Source organism: Galleria mellonella, unplaced genomic scaffold (assembly GCF_026898425.1).
Source record: "Galleria mellonella isolate WM207_F2 unplaced genomic scaffold, CSIRO_AGI_GalMel_v1 utg40, whole genome shotgun sequence".
NCBI lineage: Eukaryota > Metazoa > Arthropoda > Insecta > Lepidoptera > Pyralidae > Galleria > Galleria mellonella.
Genome location: NW_026442094.1, coordinates 2,678,470 through 2,700,114, shown reverse-complemented (window position 1 = coordinate 2,700,114; position 21,645 = coordinate 2,678,470). Strand labels below are relative to the sequence as shown.

Here is a 21,645-nt window from a genome sequence, read left to right as displayed (position 1 = left end):
TTATTTCTTATTTATAGTTCACTTTTTAACTTAAATCAAAAGTATCTACGGTAACCTTATATATATAATTTGCATAATTTAAATAATTATGTACTGAATAAAATTGCTTGTTCAATATAGTTGCTCCTAATCGTGCTTGTTTGCGCTTGAAGGTGAGAAGCTTTTGGTTGAAATGAAATGCTTGTCCGTGCCTCAAGTTTTATAATAAATTAAAATAAATACAAAAGTGCGTGTAGTTCTATCCGTTAACAAAATTTGAATGTTTGACCTTCTAGCGGTTAAACGGTCTATATCTATGGTTCTAATATTGCAAGTACGAAAAATTTACTTTTTATTAAAACGTCTATACTGCCAAATCTTGAACATGCCCCCGGCCTTGGAAGCTTCAGCTTTCAATTTTAAAACCTTAAAACTAGAATTAGTCATCAAGTAAGGGACATATCTTGCTGTAAGCGCGTCTCACGACACCTGACGATGTGCGAATATCGGCTACTCTAGTGATGCCGTCTTTGCCAGGGAAGATCTTCACTATTCGACCGAAATGCCATTTTAGCGGCGGTAGGTTGTCGTCCTTAATAACTACTAGCATATCAGGCTGCAGTTCAAGTGTGTTCTTCCTTCCTTTAGTCCTTATTTGAAGTTCTGACACGTATTCTTTCGCCCAACGGGACCAAAATTGCTGTCGAATCTGCTCAACTCGTTGATAACGTGTCAGTCGATAAACAGGCGTCTCAGTGAAGTCATCACCAGCAGGCGCAGTAAGTGGACGTCCCACTAGAAAATGGCCTGGACTAAGAGGTGACAAATCTTGTGGATCTGAGGACATAGGGCTTAAAGGACGGGAGTTCAGGACCGCTTCAATTTGTGTCAACACTGTACTGAACTCCTCGTAGGTTAAGTGCGCGTTTCCTACTATACGACGTAAAATATTCTTACAGGACCGAATTCCAGCTTCCCATAATCCGCCAAAATGAGGCGCATAAGGCGGTATGAATGTGAATTGAATATTCTGAGCCGTGGCATATTCTATAATCTGTGACGAACAATTAGCTAAAAAATGTTTAAAGTCATTCATCAATCCAACAAAATTTCTACCATTATCAGAAAAAATCTCACATGGGTTGCCACGCCTAGATATAAATCTCTTTAACGCTAATAAATATGCATCTGTTGACAAGTCACTGACGAGTTCTAAATGTACAGCGCGCGTTACAAAACAAATAAATAAGCACACATAGCATTTTGTCGTCCTAGCACCTTTGCCCTTACGATTAAGTATGAGCATTGGTCCGGCGTAGTCCACCCCAGAACGCATAAAAGGAAAGCCCGAAGTTAAGCGTTCTTTTGGTGAATCTCCCATAAGGGGAGTAGGAGTCATACCTCTCAAGCGTTTACAAATAATGCAATCATAAACAACCTTCAACCTGCAACAACTGCTTGTGTTCGTGTCTGAATAGTAGTAGGGAGAAAATATGTTTAGATGAAATTAAAATCGGATGTTTTTTATCAAAATTAAAGTCGGGAGAATTTACAATCCGACCACCAACACGAATTAGTTTATTTTTATCAATAAATAAATTTAATTTAGACAAATTATGCTTATTAACTAGAGTACTATTATTTGTGAGTAACCTATACTCATCTGGAAACGATTCTAGTTGAGACAGTCGAGCCAAAGTTATATCAGATTCCCTCAATTCATCGACAGTGAGAGTACCTGACCGTTGAGTATTTTTATTGCGCGTATTATGAATAAAACGTTGTATATACGCGACAGTTCGTCTCATGCGACTATATTGAGAAAATCTAACAAATGGAAATAATGTACGTTCGCAGTCTTGATCAGTAGCGTAGGAATGCGTCACACTGGATTTCAGCTCAGGCAATAGTTGCTGAGAGTCAAATGAATTTAACGGTACATTATTGCAACTGAAGTTAGTGTGACGAAGAAAAAATGGGCCTTCCCACCATAAAGTAGAAGATGAGAGATCCTCCATCTGAATACCGCGCGAGATCAGATCAGCTGGGAATTCCTTCTCTCTGACATGACGCCATGGAAGTTCCTTCCCCAACTCATATATTTCTGCCGTTCTATTTTGTACAAAAGTTTTTTGTACTAAATAGAAGAGTCCTTCTTCTGAGACCTTGCATTCGAGTGCCAGCTGCTTTAGACACCTAACAATAAGAAACGGTGCGGAGGCTGTCCCATACGTTACCATGTTTAATTGATAAATACCTAACGGTTCAGATGGATTGTCACGCCACACAATCATTGGAGATCTGGAGATCGCGTTGTAATTCGTTTAGGAGACACTGCCTGTACATCTTTTCGACGTCTGCACAAGCAGTGTACCTATGTTGTCTGAAACGAAGCAAAATGTCAACTAAATCACCCTGCACTGGAGGTCCGATTTGTTGAATGTCATTTAAAGACACTCCACTACTGGTGGCGGCACTCGACTCGAACACCACGCGAAGTTTTGTTGTGCTGCTGTGCTCACGATACACGCCGTGATGAGGTAAAAAGAAGTGTGGGGTTCCATATAAAGTTACTCGCGTCATATGATCTAATCCGATGTATTCGTGTATAAATTTAAAATATATTTTTTTATAGTTAGAATTACGTTCTAATTGCCTCTCTAGTGCCAAAAAACGACGTTCAGCTTGTGACAAAGATTCACCCAAAACAGATGGCGACTGTTTCAGTGGCAAGCTGACGCAAAACCTTCCGTCACTATTGCGCGTGGTAGTACGAATGAAAGCTTCCTCACAAGAGCGTTCTTCGTCAGTCTGTATGTCACTAGTTTTAGGCACCTCTTCTAACTCCCAAAACCGTCGTAACTGAGTGTCAATAGATTGAGTGAAGTTACATTGGACAGACGTATTGATATTGTGCGTGTTAAACTCAATAGGCCCTGAAATAATCCAACCTAACCTTGTATTTTGTAAAAAGGGTCCATTGGGTAATCTCATTTTACCCTCGCATAATAAGTCCCAAAATAAGTCTGCGCCTATTAAAATATCAATATTTTGAGATTCATAATATTGTGGATCAGCCAGCTGTATATAGTCAGGTATCATAAACGACTGCGCGCGTTGACTATACATAGCAGTAGGTAGCGTAGATGTAATGTGCGGCAACACAAAACATTTAATGCGTGCGGAGTAATTGTCAATGCGTGATTTGATCTCGATATCACATATCTGTGATGACGTTGTTACTGTGTTGCCGACACCTCGAATTTCGCAAGTGGACTGTATTAAATTTATATTAATTAAATCGCATAGTGGTTTAGAAATAAAACAATGTTGACTACCACAGTCGAGAAGCGCGCGTGCTAAGTGAAACTTATTGTACCTATCGGCTATCTCGACTATAGCTGTAGACAATAAAACGGGTCGCATAGTAGATTGTTTGTGAATTAAATTAAAATTATCTATGTGTGTACTGTTTACTCGAGACGAATGAATTTGCGCGGGGATGGACTGCGCGGGCGGTGCGACGGTCGCGGGGGTCATTTGACTAGAACCCGGGGTTCCAGTGTCGGATAGATGCATTGATACGACCGCTACTCGATCAGTCACGTTATTATGAATAAGCGTGTTGTGTTTTTTAAAACACAGTCTGCAAGGTCCAAATTTGCACATATTAACTGAATGCCCTGGACGTAAACAGTTCTCACATAATTTATTTGCGGTTATAAATTGCAGTTTAGCGTCTAAGTTAGTGTCCAAAAATGTTTGACATGAATAAAGTGGATGATTGGCGTTACACATTAAACACGATTTCTTAGTAGACGTGATTCGACCTTGCTGTGACTTATTGGTGGAAATATTGCAGTGCACTTTATGATGTGATGTTTTATGTGACGGATAATGTGACGATTGTTGTAAAGTCGCGTTTTGAGTTTTAACGTCACTGTTAACTCTGTGTGAAACTAGCAATGTTTCCAACATGTCAGCCTTGTCTCTGAGGAACATGAGTAAATCATCTACCTTCAGTGAAGAAATATCATTAATATATTTTCGTGTGGTGCATTTAAATTGTTCCCATTCACGTTCGGTGGTTTCATCTAACTTAGACGTTATAATAAATATAATTAACGTATCCCAGTACTCAGTAGGCTCACCTAATATTTTTAATGCGCGTAAATTTCTAAGAATAATATCTGTCAGTTTTCTGAGTGCATGTGGTGATTCCTTAGAAAGTTTTTGAATAGTGAATAAGGCCTTAACGTGGTTATGCACCAACAGACTGCTATTGTTGTATCTGTTGAGAAGTAGTTCCCATGCTACCACATAGTTACTAGCAGAGAATTCTAAGGAATCGATAACTAACTCCGCGCTTCCCTTTAGTGACGATTTTAGGTAGTGGAATTTCTGTATATCGCTAATTTCATCGGAATTGTGTACTAGAGATAGAAAAATGTCTCTGTATTCGATCCAATGCTCATACGTTCCATCATATACAGGTAGGGAGATGGTCGGAAGTTTTATAGACTGTGACGCCCTATTACTGCCCTTACTGGACGCACTAGTGACCTCTACCGATTTGAGCAAACATTCAGCTTGAGCTAGTGCATGATAATAGCAATCTTCAAACAATTCTCGTTGCGTCAGCTGTGAATCTAAATCTGAATCTCGTACAATTTTTTCGATTTTTGTTTGAACATCGCTAAATTCTGCAAATAAGCTTGTAATACCTTGCATGCGTAATTTTATATCGGCGCATTTTTGATTAGTTAATTGTTCGAGGGTAATATCACTAACGGCATTAGAAAATTTAGTAAGCCTGCTTTTTAATATGCCACGCGTCTTGACTAGATCCTTTAGCAATTCATTATCGTTTTCATTATTAGCGACTAGCCTATTAGGGGATCTTTCACGATTTATTTTAACACTAGCCTCATTTATACTCATTTTGGCAAATTATGAAGGTACTTACGTTTGATTCTTGGTCTGTAAGATCAGCCTGTGCTAGCTGCGACACAAAGCTGCTTCTTATTGCTGAACACAAGAATTGTAACGTGACTAAAGGCACGGTGTGACACAATTGAAGCGAAGGAGATGGGGTTAGGGAGGATGGCAGACCGTTCCGGAATGCGTTTATGGACGATTGCTGTCTGCTGCTGCTCCTCCGACGCCTTAACCTCGATCCTTACTAGATGTCTTCTCACTTCTCGTAGTCCAAAACTTGTGCGATGAATTGGCATACGATGAGTCCAATGGTCGCTGACTCGTACTTTGCGTATTATTATTCGGCAACGAAGGTCCAAAACACGTATGTTTGCGCTTGAAGGTGAGAAGCTTTTGGTTGAAATGAAATGCTTGTCCGTGCCTCAAGTTTTATAATAAATTAAAATAAATACAAAAGTGCGTGTAGTTCTATCCGTTAACAAAATTTGAATGTTTGACCTTCTAGCGGTTAAACGGTCTATATCTATGGTTCTAATATTGCAAGTACGAAAAATTTACTTTTTATTAAAACGTCTATACTGCCAAATCTTGAACATGCTTATAACTTGTTTAAATTAGGATAACCTATATCAGATAAAAGGATAGAAGAAAAAACTTAATTAAAATAATATACATTGTAGGTAAATGAAAATAATGTGATATTAAAGTAAAAAAATAATTTAATGAACCTACACTAAATTACGTAACTTGTCTACAATACACAGTTGAATGTATTTAAAATAATACATTATTCTGATGTATTTTTAAGTTTTGGCATTAATTTAGTGGTGGTAGATAGGGGCAGAGTACGCGACGGGTGTGGCGAACTTCGCAACAGGAGCAGCGTGCACAACGGGGGCAGCAGCGTATGCCAATTTAGCGACGGGTGTTGCGTATGACACGGGGGCGGGCGCGGCGTATGCTACGGGAGCAGCAGCGATCTTAGCTACGGGGGCGACTTTCACAGCCAATGGTTCCCTGTGTACGACAGCGTTGAAACCGTTGTGTGGGTCAGCGGTGTACTCAACGGTGCGCTTGGTGCCATCGGGTTCGACAACGGAGTAAGAGCCCTGGACAACATCACCATCGCGAGTTTCGTGTTGGGTCTTAGAGTCACCGGTAACACCGTCTTGAACGTCGTAGGCGAAGCTGTATTGGGGGTGTGGGTCGTATTCTTCCACGGCGACTTTGGCGACTGGGGCAACGGCTGCAACTTTAGCGACTGGGGCAGCGTAGGCTACTGGACTAGCGTGGTATGCCACTGGAGCAGCGTGATAAGCCGGTGCGGCATAAGTCAGGGGTGCGGCTGGGACAACACCAGCGCTGGCAGCTGCCACCATACAGGCGAGTACTACGAACTGAAAATAAAATTTTCAATTAGAGGTATCGTAATCGTAACACAACACTTTATCACTGACTCTTCACTATAATCACTGTATCATAATATTTCTACGTTATATATTCATACATATAACACATGCATACCTTGACTGCCATTGTGTAGTAAGTGAGTTGATGTGAGATGTCGAATGATGCTTGATGAGGACCGTTTGGAGCTTTTATACAAGAAGCGGGGGCGCACCCTTTCACTCTTAGGAGCCGCGTTATCTTCAAGTGACCATGAATTCTTGCCCCGAGGTGTGATCGCATTTCCAGAACTTAGGACTAGTATCGTTATTCCCTATAAGAAATATGACATTACTTCCGTATTTATGAACTTTAAACAAAATTTATATTATACAATATAACAAATTAATCAATATTCGACTAGTAGTTAGCTTGATTCGTACACTGTATGGTTTACTTACCGATTTGTTACACTCGTACATACTTATTTATACACATAAATATAAAAGTAATAAGTTATTGTACTACATACATTACATCATTACACTACAGCAATACATTAGCGTATTTTTATATTTTACGGGAATGCTATTTCCTAATACTAGTATATTGGTTGGATAATGAAAATAAAAAAAAAAAAAATACAAACCTTACATTTTATTTTAAGCACATGCACAGGCATAGATAGAGATCGTTATATTATGTCTAAAGTGTATCTGTTTGGCTATTTCTATAAAAGTATTCGTATTAATTTCTCCGATTAAAATTGTCAGGTAAAAATTGATAATAATTTTGAATTTGAACAACGTTTGTTATTGCTGCTAGTTAAGAATAAAGTGTAGAATAAAATTATATTTACGAATATTTACAAATATGTAATTTGGAAACATTTTCTTTATTCGCAAATTGTCAAATACATTTAAAATAAAATATTTCTATACATGCTTGAAAACATATAGGTACATATACAGGGTGGTTATTGTTAGCAAGTGAGTTTTATCTTTGAAAAAGACCTCTCCCTGTTAACCTAATTTAAACTAACGTTCCAAAAAAAGGAAGTTTCAAGTCTGAGCTTTACCTGTTTTATAGGAAATTAAAATGAAATGATAACTTAGCCCGCGCTTATGTATATGTTGACAGAGTATCAGTATGGGATGATAAATAAGTGTTTTTTTTAATGGGTGATAAAGGAATGGTAACTCCGCCCGCGCTATCGGTATACGTTGTCGGGGCACCAGTGATGATAGATGACGATGAAAGGAGGTCAGTTAGCCCATTGTGACGAATTCCACTAAAATTAACCACGATGGTTGGGGGGAAAGGGATTGTTAGTAATGGAGACTAAAAATCGCATTGCTAGCAATATACTCAACCAGGTCGACCTCCTCATGGTTCTCTCTGGAAACTATCATGGTTAATTCCTTATGAATTCATCATGATGGGCTAACTGGCCTGTTTTCATTCTCATTGATCACCTTTCACTGGTGCTCTGTCAGCGTATCCCGTTAGCGCAGGCAGGGTTACCATTCCATTTTCATCCACCAAAAAAAAAACCACGATGATTTCCAGGGAGAACCGCGTGGAGGTCGACCTGATAGGGTGTATTGCTAGCAACGGGTCAGTTAGTCCCCATTACTAACAATCCCTTTCCGTCAGGAAACTAAGACAGCTTCCAGAGAAACGCGTGAGGATCGACCTGGCAGAGTATAATTATTGCAAATAATGGGGCTGTCAAATTGCATTCCTAGCAATACTCGCAGTCTTACCAGTTATTTTTCTCAACTGGAGATTGGTTTTTACTAATCAAAATTAAAAGTCATTATGGGAATACTATCTATCTATCCTATTTAAGAGGGGCGCTCTTGTCACTCATTACGATATTCAGCGAGTCTCTTCACCTCTTGATACGACACGACACCAACTCCTTTCTTGATCTGCTTGATGTAACTATGCCTCGGTCTCCCTTTTCCTTCTATTATAATGTTCATAAGTTCGTCGTGTTGTATCAAGTGTCCCATAATAGAATATAGAATACTATCCTCATCATATTTTTACAACAATTTGCAATTATTAAATTGCCAAATGTCTAATTATGAATTTATAAATTTTGTTAATTGAATAACGCATGGGGGCACTACATATTTAGTAATTTTTAAATTTCCCATTCGCAATATATGAAATCGTATAATTTTCTTTGATAGGTACCTAAGCATTTAATTCAGATAGACGTCGCCAAGGTATACATCTTTTTAATTAAGCAGGTATAGAAGTGTCGACATATGAAACTACAAACGCAAGCAGCAAACCTCTGCGGTATGTGTATGCAGTAGGTATAAAATAAGGTTAGAAACAGCATCGCAGCGCCCTCGAATAAATGTCATCCATCTACAAGAGCTTTGTCAACAAGTAGATACGAGTATAAGAAACTTCAGTTTATGATGTTTTTATATCTACTTGTAGATTAGTATTTTAAAATGCTAATTTAATTGAATTCCGAGTACCTAAGTTTTATGCTCTCAGTAATATATATTTTGATTTTTTTTTTTATAAATTTATATCTATAATTTTGAAACTGAGTGCACCATCGAGCGATTGATGAAGTTGTTTTTGTAATAATAAAATTATTAAAACGCAATTATTATACAAATCGATGCAATAATTTATTACTTTGATTGACTTCAACTGTAATAAAATAATATGGGCTAAGAACTACGAAAATTGGTTCCGAATTGGCGATGATATCGTTTAACATATGTGTACATAACATAAAAATATAAGCAGATTGATAACCACCTTCTTTTTATTGTTCCTTAAAACTAATTAACATTGTTAAGCAGCTTTGACCATGTAAATTAAGATAAATATATATATTATCTATATGTTTATCTAGAATATGGTTTATATGGGTATAATTAAAATTTTCATATCAGCAAATTATAATCATTCTACCCTTATTCTAATTATTATTTGGGGTCGGCGTAATGTTTTTATCCATATTACAAAAAGATTTGGCTTTTAGTTTTACGACCGGCCGCCTGCCTGACGTCAACCCTCTTTGGAATCTTTATACCAGCAAATATAATTCTATTTTTTTCTGCCCTTTAAAATGTAATTGATTAACAAACAGTTAGATTGTAGGTATCCATATTTATTAAATTTAACATGTAAGTATATTATTGTAAATAATTGGATTTAAACTTTTAAAATTTGTTTTATAGTCAATATTAAAAATACAATAATATTTTCCCAAATATAAGACGTCAATAAAAAGTTTTAGAAAATGTAAAGGTTTTTGTAAAATAATCTCTACGTTTGTTTGACCCGGTAGCGACTACTTATTCTGAAAATTGATGCGCGAGATGCTCAAGCAATACCTAATGTTGTGTGCGTGAGTGCTCATTTAAAATTAAAGCTCGTAATTGCGGTTATAAGGTCTTTTGGCTACGAAACTCTGAATAAAAGGAATATTCACCCTCTAGCTTCATTTTGTAAGTTGTGATGAAATATAGTATTAAAAATGAGTTGGAGTACGTAGGTTTGTTAATTTTCTATAATGCGACATATAAGCAATAAGCCCTGCGGCTCAGTTCGCACAAATCAAGGTCTGTGGAAGTGGAGCGACCCGTACCTCGGTCGTCCGCGTGGCTCTCATGTATGTACGTACTTTACCTGCATGAACTTTAGGGCTTGCCAAGAATAGTATTGCGATAAATTGTTATAATTATCATTCTACATTTATATTATTTGTAACATCAACAAATCATATAAATGTAGTACTATAAATTAAAATTTCCATTAGATTTAATATAATTAATAAATTTATTTAATTAACTGCTGTTTTAAAACTACGAGTATATTCAAACTACAGGGTCTACTTCCAGTTGGAGTAGGTAGTCGAAAGAAGGGTGAATGTTATTGTTTTTTCCACTTACGTTTCGTCGTGCGTTTAATATATGTATGTATATATGTTTAATAATATGAAACGATTTCGGTGCATCCTATCATATTGGATTCAAGAAATAATGAGTTGACTGTCTTCTATCGCAAAATAGATACTTCAGTTTGTTAACAGTATTTATCATCGTCAAAGAGTTAATCATAAAATTAAAATTACTTAATGTTTTTTATTGTCAGCTAGATTAAAATTAGTATTTTAAGAAGACATCAAAGTTTAGATTTCAATAAATACCTAATATATATCAGAGTAGGAATATTTTAAAATGAGCAAGACGTTTTATGTACGCAGTAGTATAGTTTCGTCCATATTATTAACAAGATAACTAAAAAATGAAGAAAATGACAATATTTTTGCAAGAAGTCTTAAAAAGTTATTAATTACTAAATGCTACTACACTATTAACGAATACTTGAATGACAAGCAGAATTTATCTTGTAATTTATAAATAAATAACTAATTATGAATTGATAATGATTTAAGACATAGCTAAAACTGACATTGCTGCAATTTTATTATTAAACTATTTATTGATTAATTTTACAATATGAATATAAATAATTTTAAACTACAGAATATATTAAAGCTTAAATAACTATATAATACTAATAATAATTACGATATGAATAGATACACACCAATACTTAAATAATGAGTAATAATAATAAGAAAATACGTACTTATCGTGATATACTATTTCGAAAGTGAAAAAAGTGTTGTCCTCCTCTCTCCTAATTGCTGTGCCCAACAGGGTCCATAATTGAAACCTTATGTAATAATTATGTATTATGTATTAATTAATTATTATGGAATGCAATAAATAAATAAATAAATAAAAGATAATAATATACTTTATATGCGTTGGCCATGTGATCTCAGTATACAATATATCACCACTTCCTTTCCTGTGGGTGTCGTAAGAGGCGACTAAGGGAGGGCGAGAGATGGGCAGCAGTGTCCCTCTTAAAACATCTCTAAAGTTTAATTACGGTTGCCAATACGCCTGCCAAGCGTGGCAACTACTGGCAAAATCCCCCAAGCGGGAGGCTTATGTTCAGCAGTGAACAGTTAAAGGCTGATATGATGATATGCGTAAATGAATGCACATATGATGACTGCATTCATATAGCACTGGTATTTATGACTTATGGGTGCAAGAACATTTAAAATGTTGCTTATGAGTATTTATTGTCAAAATGTACCTGTTGCAAACAATTTAAATGGTTATAAAGGGTTCAATATCTAATACTCTGAATTTAGAAACATATTTATTATTATTAAATTAAATGACAGCGATTATTTTAACAACTTGCTAGCTAGAGACAGATAATCTAATGCAGGAAAAGTATAAGAAAAAAAGAATTTAGCGTAAATGCAAAGTAAATAAAATAGATATATATCGCATAAAAATATTATATATATAACCAAGTGCATAGTATTAAGCATTATTAGTTAAAAAGTGAAATTTAAAATTTTTCTTGAAGACTAATTTGGATTTCTGTTGAAGGATTGCTGTTCCATAATTGCGCAGCACGGAATGAAAAGGTTTCCAAAAATGGATCTTACACTTGGACTGGGCTAGGCAAGCATGCCTAGTACCTTTTGTTTCCAGTAAAATTTATTGTGTGGCTTAATTACTTTACATTCCTTGTTATTTTATAAATGATATAAAGGTATACACCTTTTATATGTGTAGGTACGTATATTTATTATTTATGTATAATTTAGTATGCACATATATCAATTAATACTAGTACCACATTCAAGTTTTCTAACACTTCTCTAAGGTTGTCCGTGAGAGAAAACTTTTAGCATAAATTCCGCAATCAATTCCTTTTATACATATCTTGTTCTAAAGAATAAATTATTTAAATAAGAATAAGAATAAGAATATCTTTATTTCCTTTAACAAAATTAGCCTATGGTATAATATAGCTATGACCCCACACTAGGCAAAGCCTGTCTCGTGGAAGTCAAAGCAAGTCATTTTACAGTTATGGTGCGGCGAACAGGGTTAATCTAATTATATAATGTTTCATGTGAGTTTGGGTACACTTATATATTTAAGTAAATATATATCAGGGGTATAATGTTCAACAGATCCTCATCGAGATGGTTAAAGAATAAAAATGATAAGTGAAAAGAAAGCCGCGAGCGGCATATTATGGCTGCTCCGGTTTTAAAATGTTGTGCAATCAGCCACGCCTTTTCATGTCAACTCAAGGATGGCTACCGTAGGTAGGTGAGCTATTTACTTGCCTACCTAACTCACCATCAAAATAGGTACCAATGTCTGTTAAATTATTCTGACCATGATTTTGTCGATCATTAGCATTTATTATCGATTTGTTTTATTTTATAGGTAGGTACATACTTCTTAAAGTTCTATAAAGCAATTCAATTTGTATAATTATATATTATAATGTAATCTACAATATATATATTAAGGTTATCTATATTATATATATATATATATATATATATATATATATATATATATATATATATATATATATATATATATATATATATATATATATATATATATATATATATATATATATATATATATATATATACATATGTATCACGCTGATTTCCATTACAATTGCTAATATTTTGTTAATATTTCTATAATTTTAGGGTTCTAATAATATTATTTCTTTATATTTAACTAAAAGGATATGACGGTATCCTAAAATTAGCAGCTAAACCGGAAACAAAATTGTTGATATCGCTGTCATATATGTACCTACATAAAAATACAAAAAAATATCGTTAAATCATGATAGCGATTTTTAAAATGCAATGTAATCTGGAATTTTCCAATAATAATTTTATGTTACATGTTACACAACTGTAACTCTTTAGTAAGTTTTTATTTAAAATCTTGTCAATAATAATATTTTTAACATTTAATAATAATGGGTGAAAAGGTCAAAGTATTGAAGTGGCCAGCAGACAGTTAATATTTATAATAATAATTTAGGATTTATATTGACCCATTTACCTACTTATTAACTACTTTTGTATAATCTTATACTACCCTATGTGAAGTGATACCGTCTATTAAAAATAATGGTAGATGATAAATGAATAAAATATCACTTATATCCATTATTTTGAAACAATAAGTGGCTACCTTGACATTATGCCTATGTTAGTAACTAATATTCTGATGCTTATCAGAAAGCTGACCAGTGGGCTGACTCACACAATTGCACTGTAGTAGACACTACGTGCTACTACTAAATTGCATGGAGTAGCTTAAACGAATAAATATATTTATTTATATTTAAACTTAAACTAAAGTTGTAACCATGGTCGACAAATCATTGTCGAAAAATAATGCAATACTGGCGAAGCGCAGAGGCTTTTCCCAGGTACAAAATCTTCAGAACAGCATTCCTTATGGATATTAGTATAAAAAATATTCTACTTCTCAAGTTGCAGCAAACAACACACAATTACAAAATTTCAATAAAATTAAGCGGTTATAAGATAAAAAGCTGGTATCCAGTCTTGCGTAACTTCCATACTAGCTTTTAATGTATGGATTTGGTCAGGAAACATCATGCCAACGTTTAGTTAAATGATGAAATCACAATAGTGCCAACTAAACTAACAAATAAATGTGATGTAAATAGCTGCTATCTAAAATATTTGTAAAACAGTTTTAGCTTTGTATTTCATGTTTTTTTTTTTATTTCGATATGGGAATTACGATTACATAATTAATATTGACTCTATTACGAGGTCTAGTCTACAAATTGACTAGATATTACGGGAAGTAATGAAAACTTATATTTGCTTTAAATAATATTACGAAATTAAGAGATTAAGGTGATATTGTATGAAATAATAAATATATTTAAGAATGTTGTCTTTTGTTTTAGTTTTGCTAAAAAAATATTCATCGGAACATGCAATTTGACATAAAATTTATATGTACCTATATTTTTTTATCACATAATTCGCGTTTTTACTATTAAAGTATGGTATAATTATAACCGATTAGTTACCATTTTGAACATGAGGCTGGTTAACATAATGTGAAAAATTTTGTGTAGATTTTGTAAGATATTCCTGATCAAGTTGTTTTAAGTAGGTTGTATGAACTGCGTACTCTTATCCCTTAGTTATATACTCTTTGCTGATATCTAGACACGCGGGAGCGTGTTAAGCCAATTCAAGCCAAGAACTGGCGTCAGGGGGGAAAGGGATTGTTAATAATGGAGACTGAGAATCCTATTGCTGGCAATATACCCAACCAGGTCGACCTTCTCGCGGTTCCCCCTGGAAACTATCATGGTTAATTCCTGATGAATTTATCATGATGGGCTAACTGGCCTGTTTTCATTCTCATCAATCACCCTTCACTGGTGCTCCGCTAGTGTATCTCGTTAGCACAGGTGGGGTTACCATACCATTTTCACCTATAAAAAAAAGAACTGGCGACATTGTCGATACTTAATGGAAACACTTGTATTGTTTATTCCTAAATAAGAAAATATGTAATAAATATACCTGACCGGTTTATTTTAAGGCATTCTTAAGGACTTATTCATATCATTATTTACGTGCAACTATATCTATAGATATAGAAAATATGATAAAGCTACCTTATTAGATATTTAAGAATTTTTACCCTCTATTGAAGTCTCCAAATTGGTGGTCATGCAATCTTGAATCTACTTTAATACTTATTTAATAAATTGTAACTTTTCTTAGTTTATATGTTACAGGTAAAGAAGAAAGATTTGATTTTTTGTTTGTAATATAAAAAATGGAATAAGAAACAAAAAGAATAAACTGATAAAATTATAAAAATTCTTTCACGTATCTATAGAAAGCTACAATATCAGCAAGTAATATGGGCTGTATTTTATTTTAAAAAATCGTGCACAGCATAATGAGTTTATATTCATGTATTCTTTTAAAGCCGAGGACGGTGGCTAGTAAATAATATAATGATTGTATTAGAATAATACTAGTTTTTTTTAATAAAATAATAATAATTACATTTAACTGACTCAGATAAGACACCAAATTTCCGGATGATATTTTTGTGTGTTTTTTACGATATCTTCGAATACAAAATTGTGATGCATGTAGGTAACTCAAACGATGATGAAAAAGATTTTTTTTGAGTTAGTTCTATTTATTTATTATTATTTTTCATCCCATATTGAAGTTGATTTTTGTTGTACGACAAAATCAAAAGCTATTTTATCTTAAATTTTTTTTATGTAATTTATCTGATCCGATGCAGGCACGTCAATTGTAATCGTGGGCTCCTTGAGTGACGCCGCCAATTACCCGCCACACCCGTCCAGCCACTTTTGTTTAAATCGTTTAGACTGAGACCTTACAATCGTGAGGACCATGGCCGTACAGACCTTAACTAATTTATCGTTAAAAATAAACGCCGATTTTTATCTCCATACGTTATCGTTTTATTAGCATATACGATGTTATAAGTCTAACAACTCTTCGCCAAACATGGCATGAAATTTTTATTAATGTTGATAAAGTGGTACTAAATGCTTTTTTTATTATAAACACCCATGTGGGTACATTAATTAATTATGCTACATAGTTTCTATAATGTAATCTCTTCGAATACTTTAATTAATTTATATCAATATAAATATTGAATTTGTGAATTATGCGATAAACACAATATATGTACTTACATACTTATGATATAATTGAAGGAAACTGTGTTATAATATGAGATTAGAGTGTCTGTCAAGGTTTCATCATCATCATTACCAGCCCCTCCCAAAATTGGGTTTTGCTAGTGGTTGTCACGCTTGGCAGGTAGATTGGGCTAACCGCAGATAGGCTTTTGTTGATGTTGTAAGAGGGACGCTGCTGCCCACCCCTTGACCATTAAGTTTCTTTAATCGCCTCTTATGACAGTCACAACAAAGGAAGGGGTGGCTCACTCTATACCGGGACCGCACAGTATTGTCAGAGCGTAGTGGATACTAACTATATTTATTTTAGTTTTTAAGTGAAACAAATTTTAAAATTGTTAGTCAAATTATAAATTATAAACAAATAGCAGAAATGTAAAAAAATAACCATGGTAGTATTTTAAATAGTAAAATACAAATATACTTTAAAAATGCTTAGCCACAAATGTTTCGATAAAAACAGCTTCACATTTTAAAAGAGGGCACTCTTTATAATTGTATAGGTACCTAAATCTTGTAATTATTGACATTTATTATTAAAAACGTGATTTTATATATATTATACTTAGGTGCAACAACTATATATTATACTTTCAGATTTTCAAAAGACTGACCCTTTGAATACTGAGTCATCACATTAGTATTTAAGAGAGGTGCAGATAGGCCATGCTCACTTAAAAATTATCTGATGCCCACTCTGGGTTCTTCCAGGGGAACTTCCAGTTATGCAACTGGAAGTTATCATCAGATCCCAAAGCAGTAAAGGTATATTTGAGAGTATAAATGCACATTTAATAGGTGTAGGTTCTTCTAAATAATAATCTTATATACGCCAATGTACTCATATGCATTCAACGTAAGTAGTTATACGACGCCTTTTGACACTTGATGCCCTAGAATATTCTAAATGTATATGATCTAAGAATGTAACTAAAATGGAACAAATAGTGTGTCGTATTATTTGTAAAATTTTATTATAAAATTACGGTTTTACCATAATACGCCAAGCATATTTACATACAGTTAGTTTATTCTATTTAATTAAGAATTATATAAAAACTACTGACTTACACTAAAAGATTATTTACTAAGAAAAATTTTATTCTATTTTTCTCTCATAAATACATAGGTAAATGTAATAAATAGACTAATGAAATAAAAACTGACAAAATGGGGTTAATCCATTAAGTTATTCAAATACTAAATTTACCTCTACATGAAATCGCACAACTATTTCAAGCGATAGATGGGAAGACTTTTAGAGAGTGCTTTTATTACTTTAATACAAAAAAGATAAAAAAGAATTGAAGTACGTATTGGGACAATTAGGTTTTGCACGCCATTCTATTACATATTATTACAATGAATACAAATGTCAGGTACTATAAAGAAACAATTTTTTATTTTTAAAATCAGTAGTTAAACGATTAATGCATCTTGATTATATATAGGGCATCATATAAAATACTTGTTGCACTACTGCTATTATTGTTACTGTTATTGTACACTATCAAGAAAACACAGTACAAATAGAGAATATAGGTATGAAACCTATATCTATATATGTATTGTTCTTTAGACGTTATCAATGAAAGTGAAACACAACTAATGTTCGCCGGAAGTTTTTCGTTCAATGTCGAGAGTTTAAGGTTACCCGCTATTAGTATCATTATTATACATTATAATCAATTAAATAATGTTCTAATAATGTACAAAGTTCAATGTGACTAGTATTTTATGAAGGCTTTTGTTTATAAGACCGGAAAACACTAAATAAGGCACGTTTCTGTATATTTTTATATTTGGTACTGTAAGAAAATTAATGCCTAATATTTTGTTACAGCCGTAATTCTCTTTTAAGGAATGAAAATTAAGAAATTAATAAAGCATACTTCAGAAAATCACTTATATTCAATTTGTATATCATCCCACGATTTTCTTATTATAAGAGAAAGATCACTATTATAACTCTACTATATACTCGTATTCATTACCACACTGATCTGAGTTGCCATAAGATTTTCATTCTAGATTTCCTATTATTTTAGATTTTTTATTATTTTTTATTTATTAGAGATTAGAATTTAATTTTGTGATGTTGTTATGATATTTTAGAGATAGAAAGGAGTGGTGACACGTCGTGCTCTCATGGAGCGTTCTGTATGACCATTGTTATTCTAAAGATATACAAGAACTTTGCAATATGTGCATATTAAAATACCATAATACATTAATACTGATCCTGTGTTCACACTTTTCAGGTTTTTCTAATGAATTCCTGACTGTGATTGGTATATGTATATCTGACTACAAACGAATTTATTTTCACTTTTGTAATATTATTAAGATTTATGATATACCTTTAATGTTCTGTTTTTAAAAAAAATTTAACATCACATTAATGCCTACGGTCTTTTTATGTGTTGATATTTATGATTTTTAGATTTAAGTGTTACATCTTCGTATTATTTAATTTCACAATTATATTTATATCGCATACTTTAAACTGAAATATAGCCATGCAGTCACAGCTGCGTGGTGGCATAAACACGAATGGGACAGAGGTATCCATGCAAACGACTTTTATACAATGTCTCCCTCCCACCGTAGCGCACTTATTTTAATAATTTAGTGGAATAAAGAGTATTTATAAATTGTTAGAATAATTCCTGTATATCATAAATTTGTGTGTTACATTTCTTTTTCTTGTTGAATGTTAAGTAACTATAGTGAGTCATATTGCATTTCAAAAAACTTCCCTACAAACATTTAAATGGCCGGCAACGCATAAGCAACCTCTCGTGTTACCGGTGTTCATGGGCGACGGTAGCCGCTTTCCATCAGGTGAACCGTCTGCTCTTTTACCTCTCTAATAATAAAAAATATCGACTTTATTCACATATCAAACATTGGGTCTGCCCGCCTTAAATAGATATAGAAGATAAATAGGAGATCTAAAATGATATTAACAAAACGACTACTTTTACTACTATGCACACTAGAAGTCTTTTTTTGTGTAATACTTGGATCCTCAATTTTAATGTGGGTTATAATGAATATACCTAGGTATGTATGTACTTACAACGGTAGCATAAATGTGACCTTACAATATGCAAAGTTCAATGAAACAAAAGAATAAAAATCGTATGACCTAAAAACTGACCTCGATAACTCGAGTCTCAGAGAAATTATTCAACTTTGGTATGTAAAGTGAGTAGTTCGTATCTGAAATATTCTAGACAAGTAGGTATGTAATGAAAACTAGAAATCTAGATCGTTGGAGTATATTTTAACGTTTTTCTTTAATATTAAAATTCTACTACAAAGTTTAGACCACTAAGTTCAAGTAAATTACGCATGATATACATACATACATTAAGAATTGAGAGATTTTCAACTGACGTCAAAAAGAAGGAGATTTCTAATTTGGCTGTTTTTTATCTTTGTTGATTCCATATAAATTTTATCAAAATTGATTCAGTAGTTTTTAAATCAAAATAACTAGTTTTGTCCCAATTGAAGTGTTTTTTTTTGTAGAACAGAATTTTATTATAAATTAACATATAAATGTGAGTACTATACTACTCACATTTACATGTTAATATAGTATGAGTACTATATATACTAATGAATAATAACGTCGTATGTAGACATAATATAGTAAAACTTATATCACATATTCTGTTATAAAGCCTGAAATTACTTAATAGAGACCTATTTCGGACTATTTAAGCTGAAAAATTGTTCTTGTAGGGTAAGTTGTGACCTTGGACCGATATGTCAATTCCAATACAAATCGGACTTCGGAATGCTGTATGGTACTAATATTGCGTCAACGGCTGCGCCACGCACGCTGACTGCTTATCATTCAAGTGCACACGCTCTAGTAGCAGTCTAAACGCTTTCCTTGACAATATTTCTCAGAACTAGGCCTTACCACCTAGAATAAGAACAAAATGTTCCACTGACTGTAGGTATTTGACTGCATGATTGAATTTTTTATTTATTTTGTGTAACATGAACAACGCAACACATTTAGACCTATATAAGTAGACAATTTTGAAAAGTTTATTTAAATGCTTATCATCTTATCCGTCAAGTTAGTAGAGAAAATTATTATAGCTTTAAATCCCGCCGCTAATTTCAGCAAATATAGGACTCTAATACTCTAAAACTCTATAGGATTCTAATTAAACTTATTTCGTTAAAAGATGAGCGAAAATATAATATAATGCAGCCGGGTTGGCTGCTTTCAATTAGCCTAAACTTAGGCTATTAATTCATACTTGATTGGATCTTTTTCATAGGAGAATTTTTAAATGTAAAATAAATGTATAAACTTTCTTAGCAATTTATTATTTGCAAAGAAAATAATAAGAAACTTTTTTTTTAGTACGTTTGTTCCGTTGTGGAAAAGGTTAAGGTCGGAGACCATGCTGCCTAGTCTTTAATATGATAATTTGTCTGGAATATAATAAGTAACTTTAAAAATAAATAAAAAAAAATATGAAACGGACTCCAAAAAAAAAGATACAAAAATCAAAAATCGAAAAATAAACTGATATATTTGAATTTAAAGATTTAAAGGACAAAGTATTACTGTCGAGAGATTTGTATAATTTGACAGTTGCATACAATTTTTTAAGAGAACTCTTAACAAAAATATTTAAGTTAGTTATCACAATTTTATTTTATTATTATTTAAGCTGTATATGTCATAATAACTGTTCTTGTTCTCTTTAGGCTTTTGAGTATACTTTAAACAGTTTTTGTTCTTTAAATTAAAAGTCTAATAATCGTTTATTTTTCGTTTTTTAGTTTTTTGTTTCATCTTTTTTTGTTGATGTTGGTTTAATTTAAAAAAAATGTGGATTTCCTCTTTCTAGTGTAAATAATACATAAGTAGTAATAACAGCTACTAGTATGTTCCACTCTCGCTAATAATATAATTTACTTGCCAGTAGCACACTATCAAATCATAATGCACTTATTTTGTTATCGAATACAGAGGCCTATGGCTTCCATTATCATTTCAGCAGTCTGAAATGATGAGTCTCAGACGCCATCACCTAAATAATTTGAAAGTACCTCGAAACTCGAAACGGTATACACACGCTTATAATATTCAAGAAATTATTCCCTAACTCCTAACCATTAAGGATCTTCCATCATCAGTTCATCTGAATAACTTAAGATAGTTTAACAATTAACGGACTTTACGTCCCTACAATATTTAAAGACTTATCCTGTAATTCCTAGCCAATGAGGAATTGTGCTTTCCATCATGAGCTCAACAACATGAGACATTGTCTACCAAATGCAAATATCTGAATAAGTTCTGAAAAAATGAGGAACCATATATGTGGCTATAAAATTTGAGGGTTCCGCCGATTTCGCTGGGAGTTCATTATCTGATCCTGACTTAGTGACAATGGGACCATCTCAGGAGTGTACTCTTTCGAATACAAAAAGAATTTTTTAAATCGGTCCACAATTGATGGAGAAATCGATGGATATACATAAAAAAATATATAGTGGAACATAGGACCTTGTCCTATTTTGAAGTTTTTTAAAAAGCGATCTCTTTCATCTATCTTAATCTTAATACAGAGTAATATCAATTTACCATAAACAATAAATGTGATAATAAATAATCCTCTTAATATTTCCATCCATAAAAACTAT

At 33.1% G+C, this 21,645-nt stretch overlaps 3 protein-coding genes across 3 annotated transcripts; all 3 read right to left on the bottom strand.

The window, feature by feature from the left end:
- Positions 1-418: 418 nt before the first annotated feature.
- LOC128201380 (uncharacterized) lies at positions 419-1,378 on the bottom strand. Its single transcript, XM_052898179.1, has one exon. The coding sequence runs from the start codon at positions 1,376-1,378 to the stop codon at positions 419-421; it is 960 nt and encodes a 319-aa protein (XP_052754139.1).
- Positions 1,379-2,256: 878 nt separating this feature from the next.
- LOC128201379 (uncharacterized) lies at positions 2,257-4,920 on the bottom strand. Its single transcript, XM_052898178.1, has 2 exons — positions 3,457-4,920; positions 2,257-3,255 (listed from the first exon to the last, which is right to left on the bottom strand). The coding sequence occupies exons 1-2, from the start codon at positions 4,918-4,920 to the stop codon at positions 2,257-2,259; spliced, it is 2,463 nt and encodes an 820-aa protein (XP_052754138.1).
- Positions 4,921-5,618: 698 nt separating this feature from the next.
- On the bottom strand, positions 5,619-6,635 carry LOC113520418 (larval cuticle protein A3A-like). The gene is made up of 2 exons (XM_026905749.3): positions 6,442-6,635; positions 5,619-6,314 (listed from the first exon to the last, which is right to left on the bottom strand). Exons 1-2 carry the CDS (start codon positions 6,604-6,606, stop codon positions 5,739-5,741), a joined length of 741 nt encoding a protein of 246 aa, XP_026761550.2. The 5' UTR covers positions 6,607-6,635; the 3' UTR covers positions 5,619-5,738.
- Between the last annotated feature and the right edge of the window lie 15,010 nt (positions 6,636-21,645).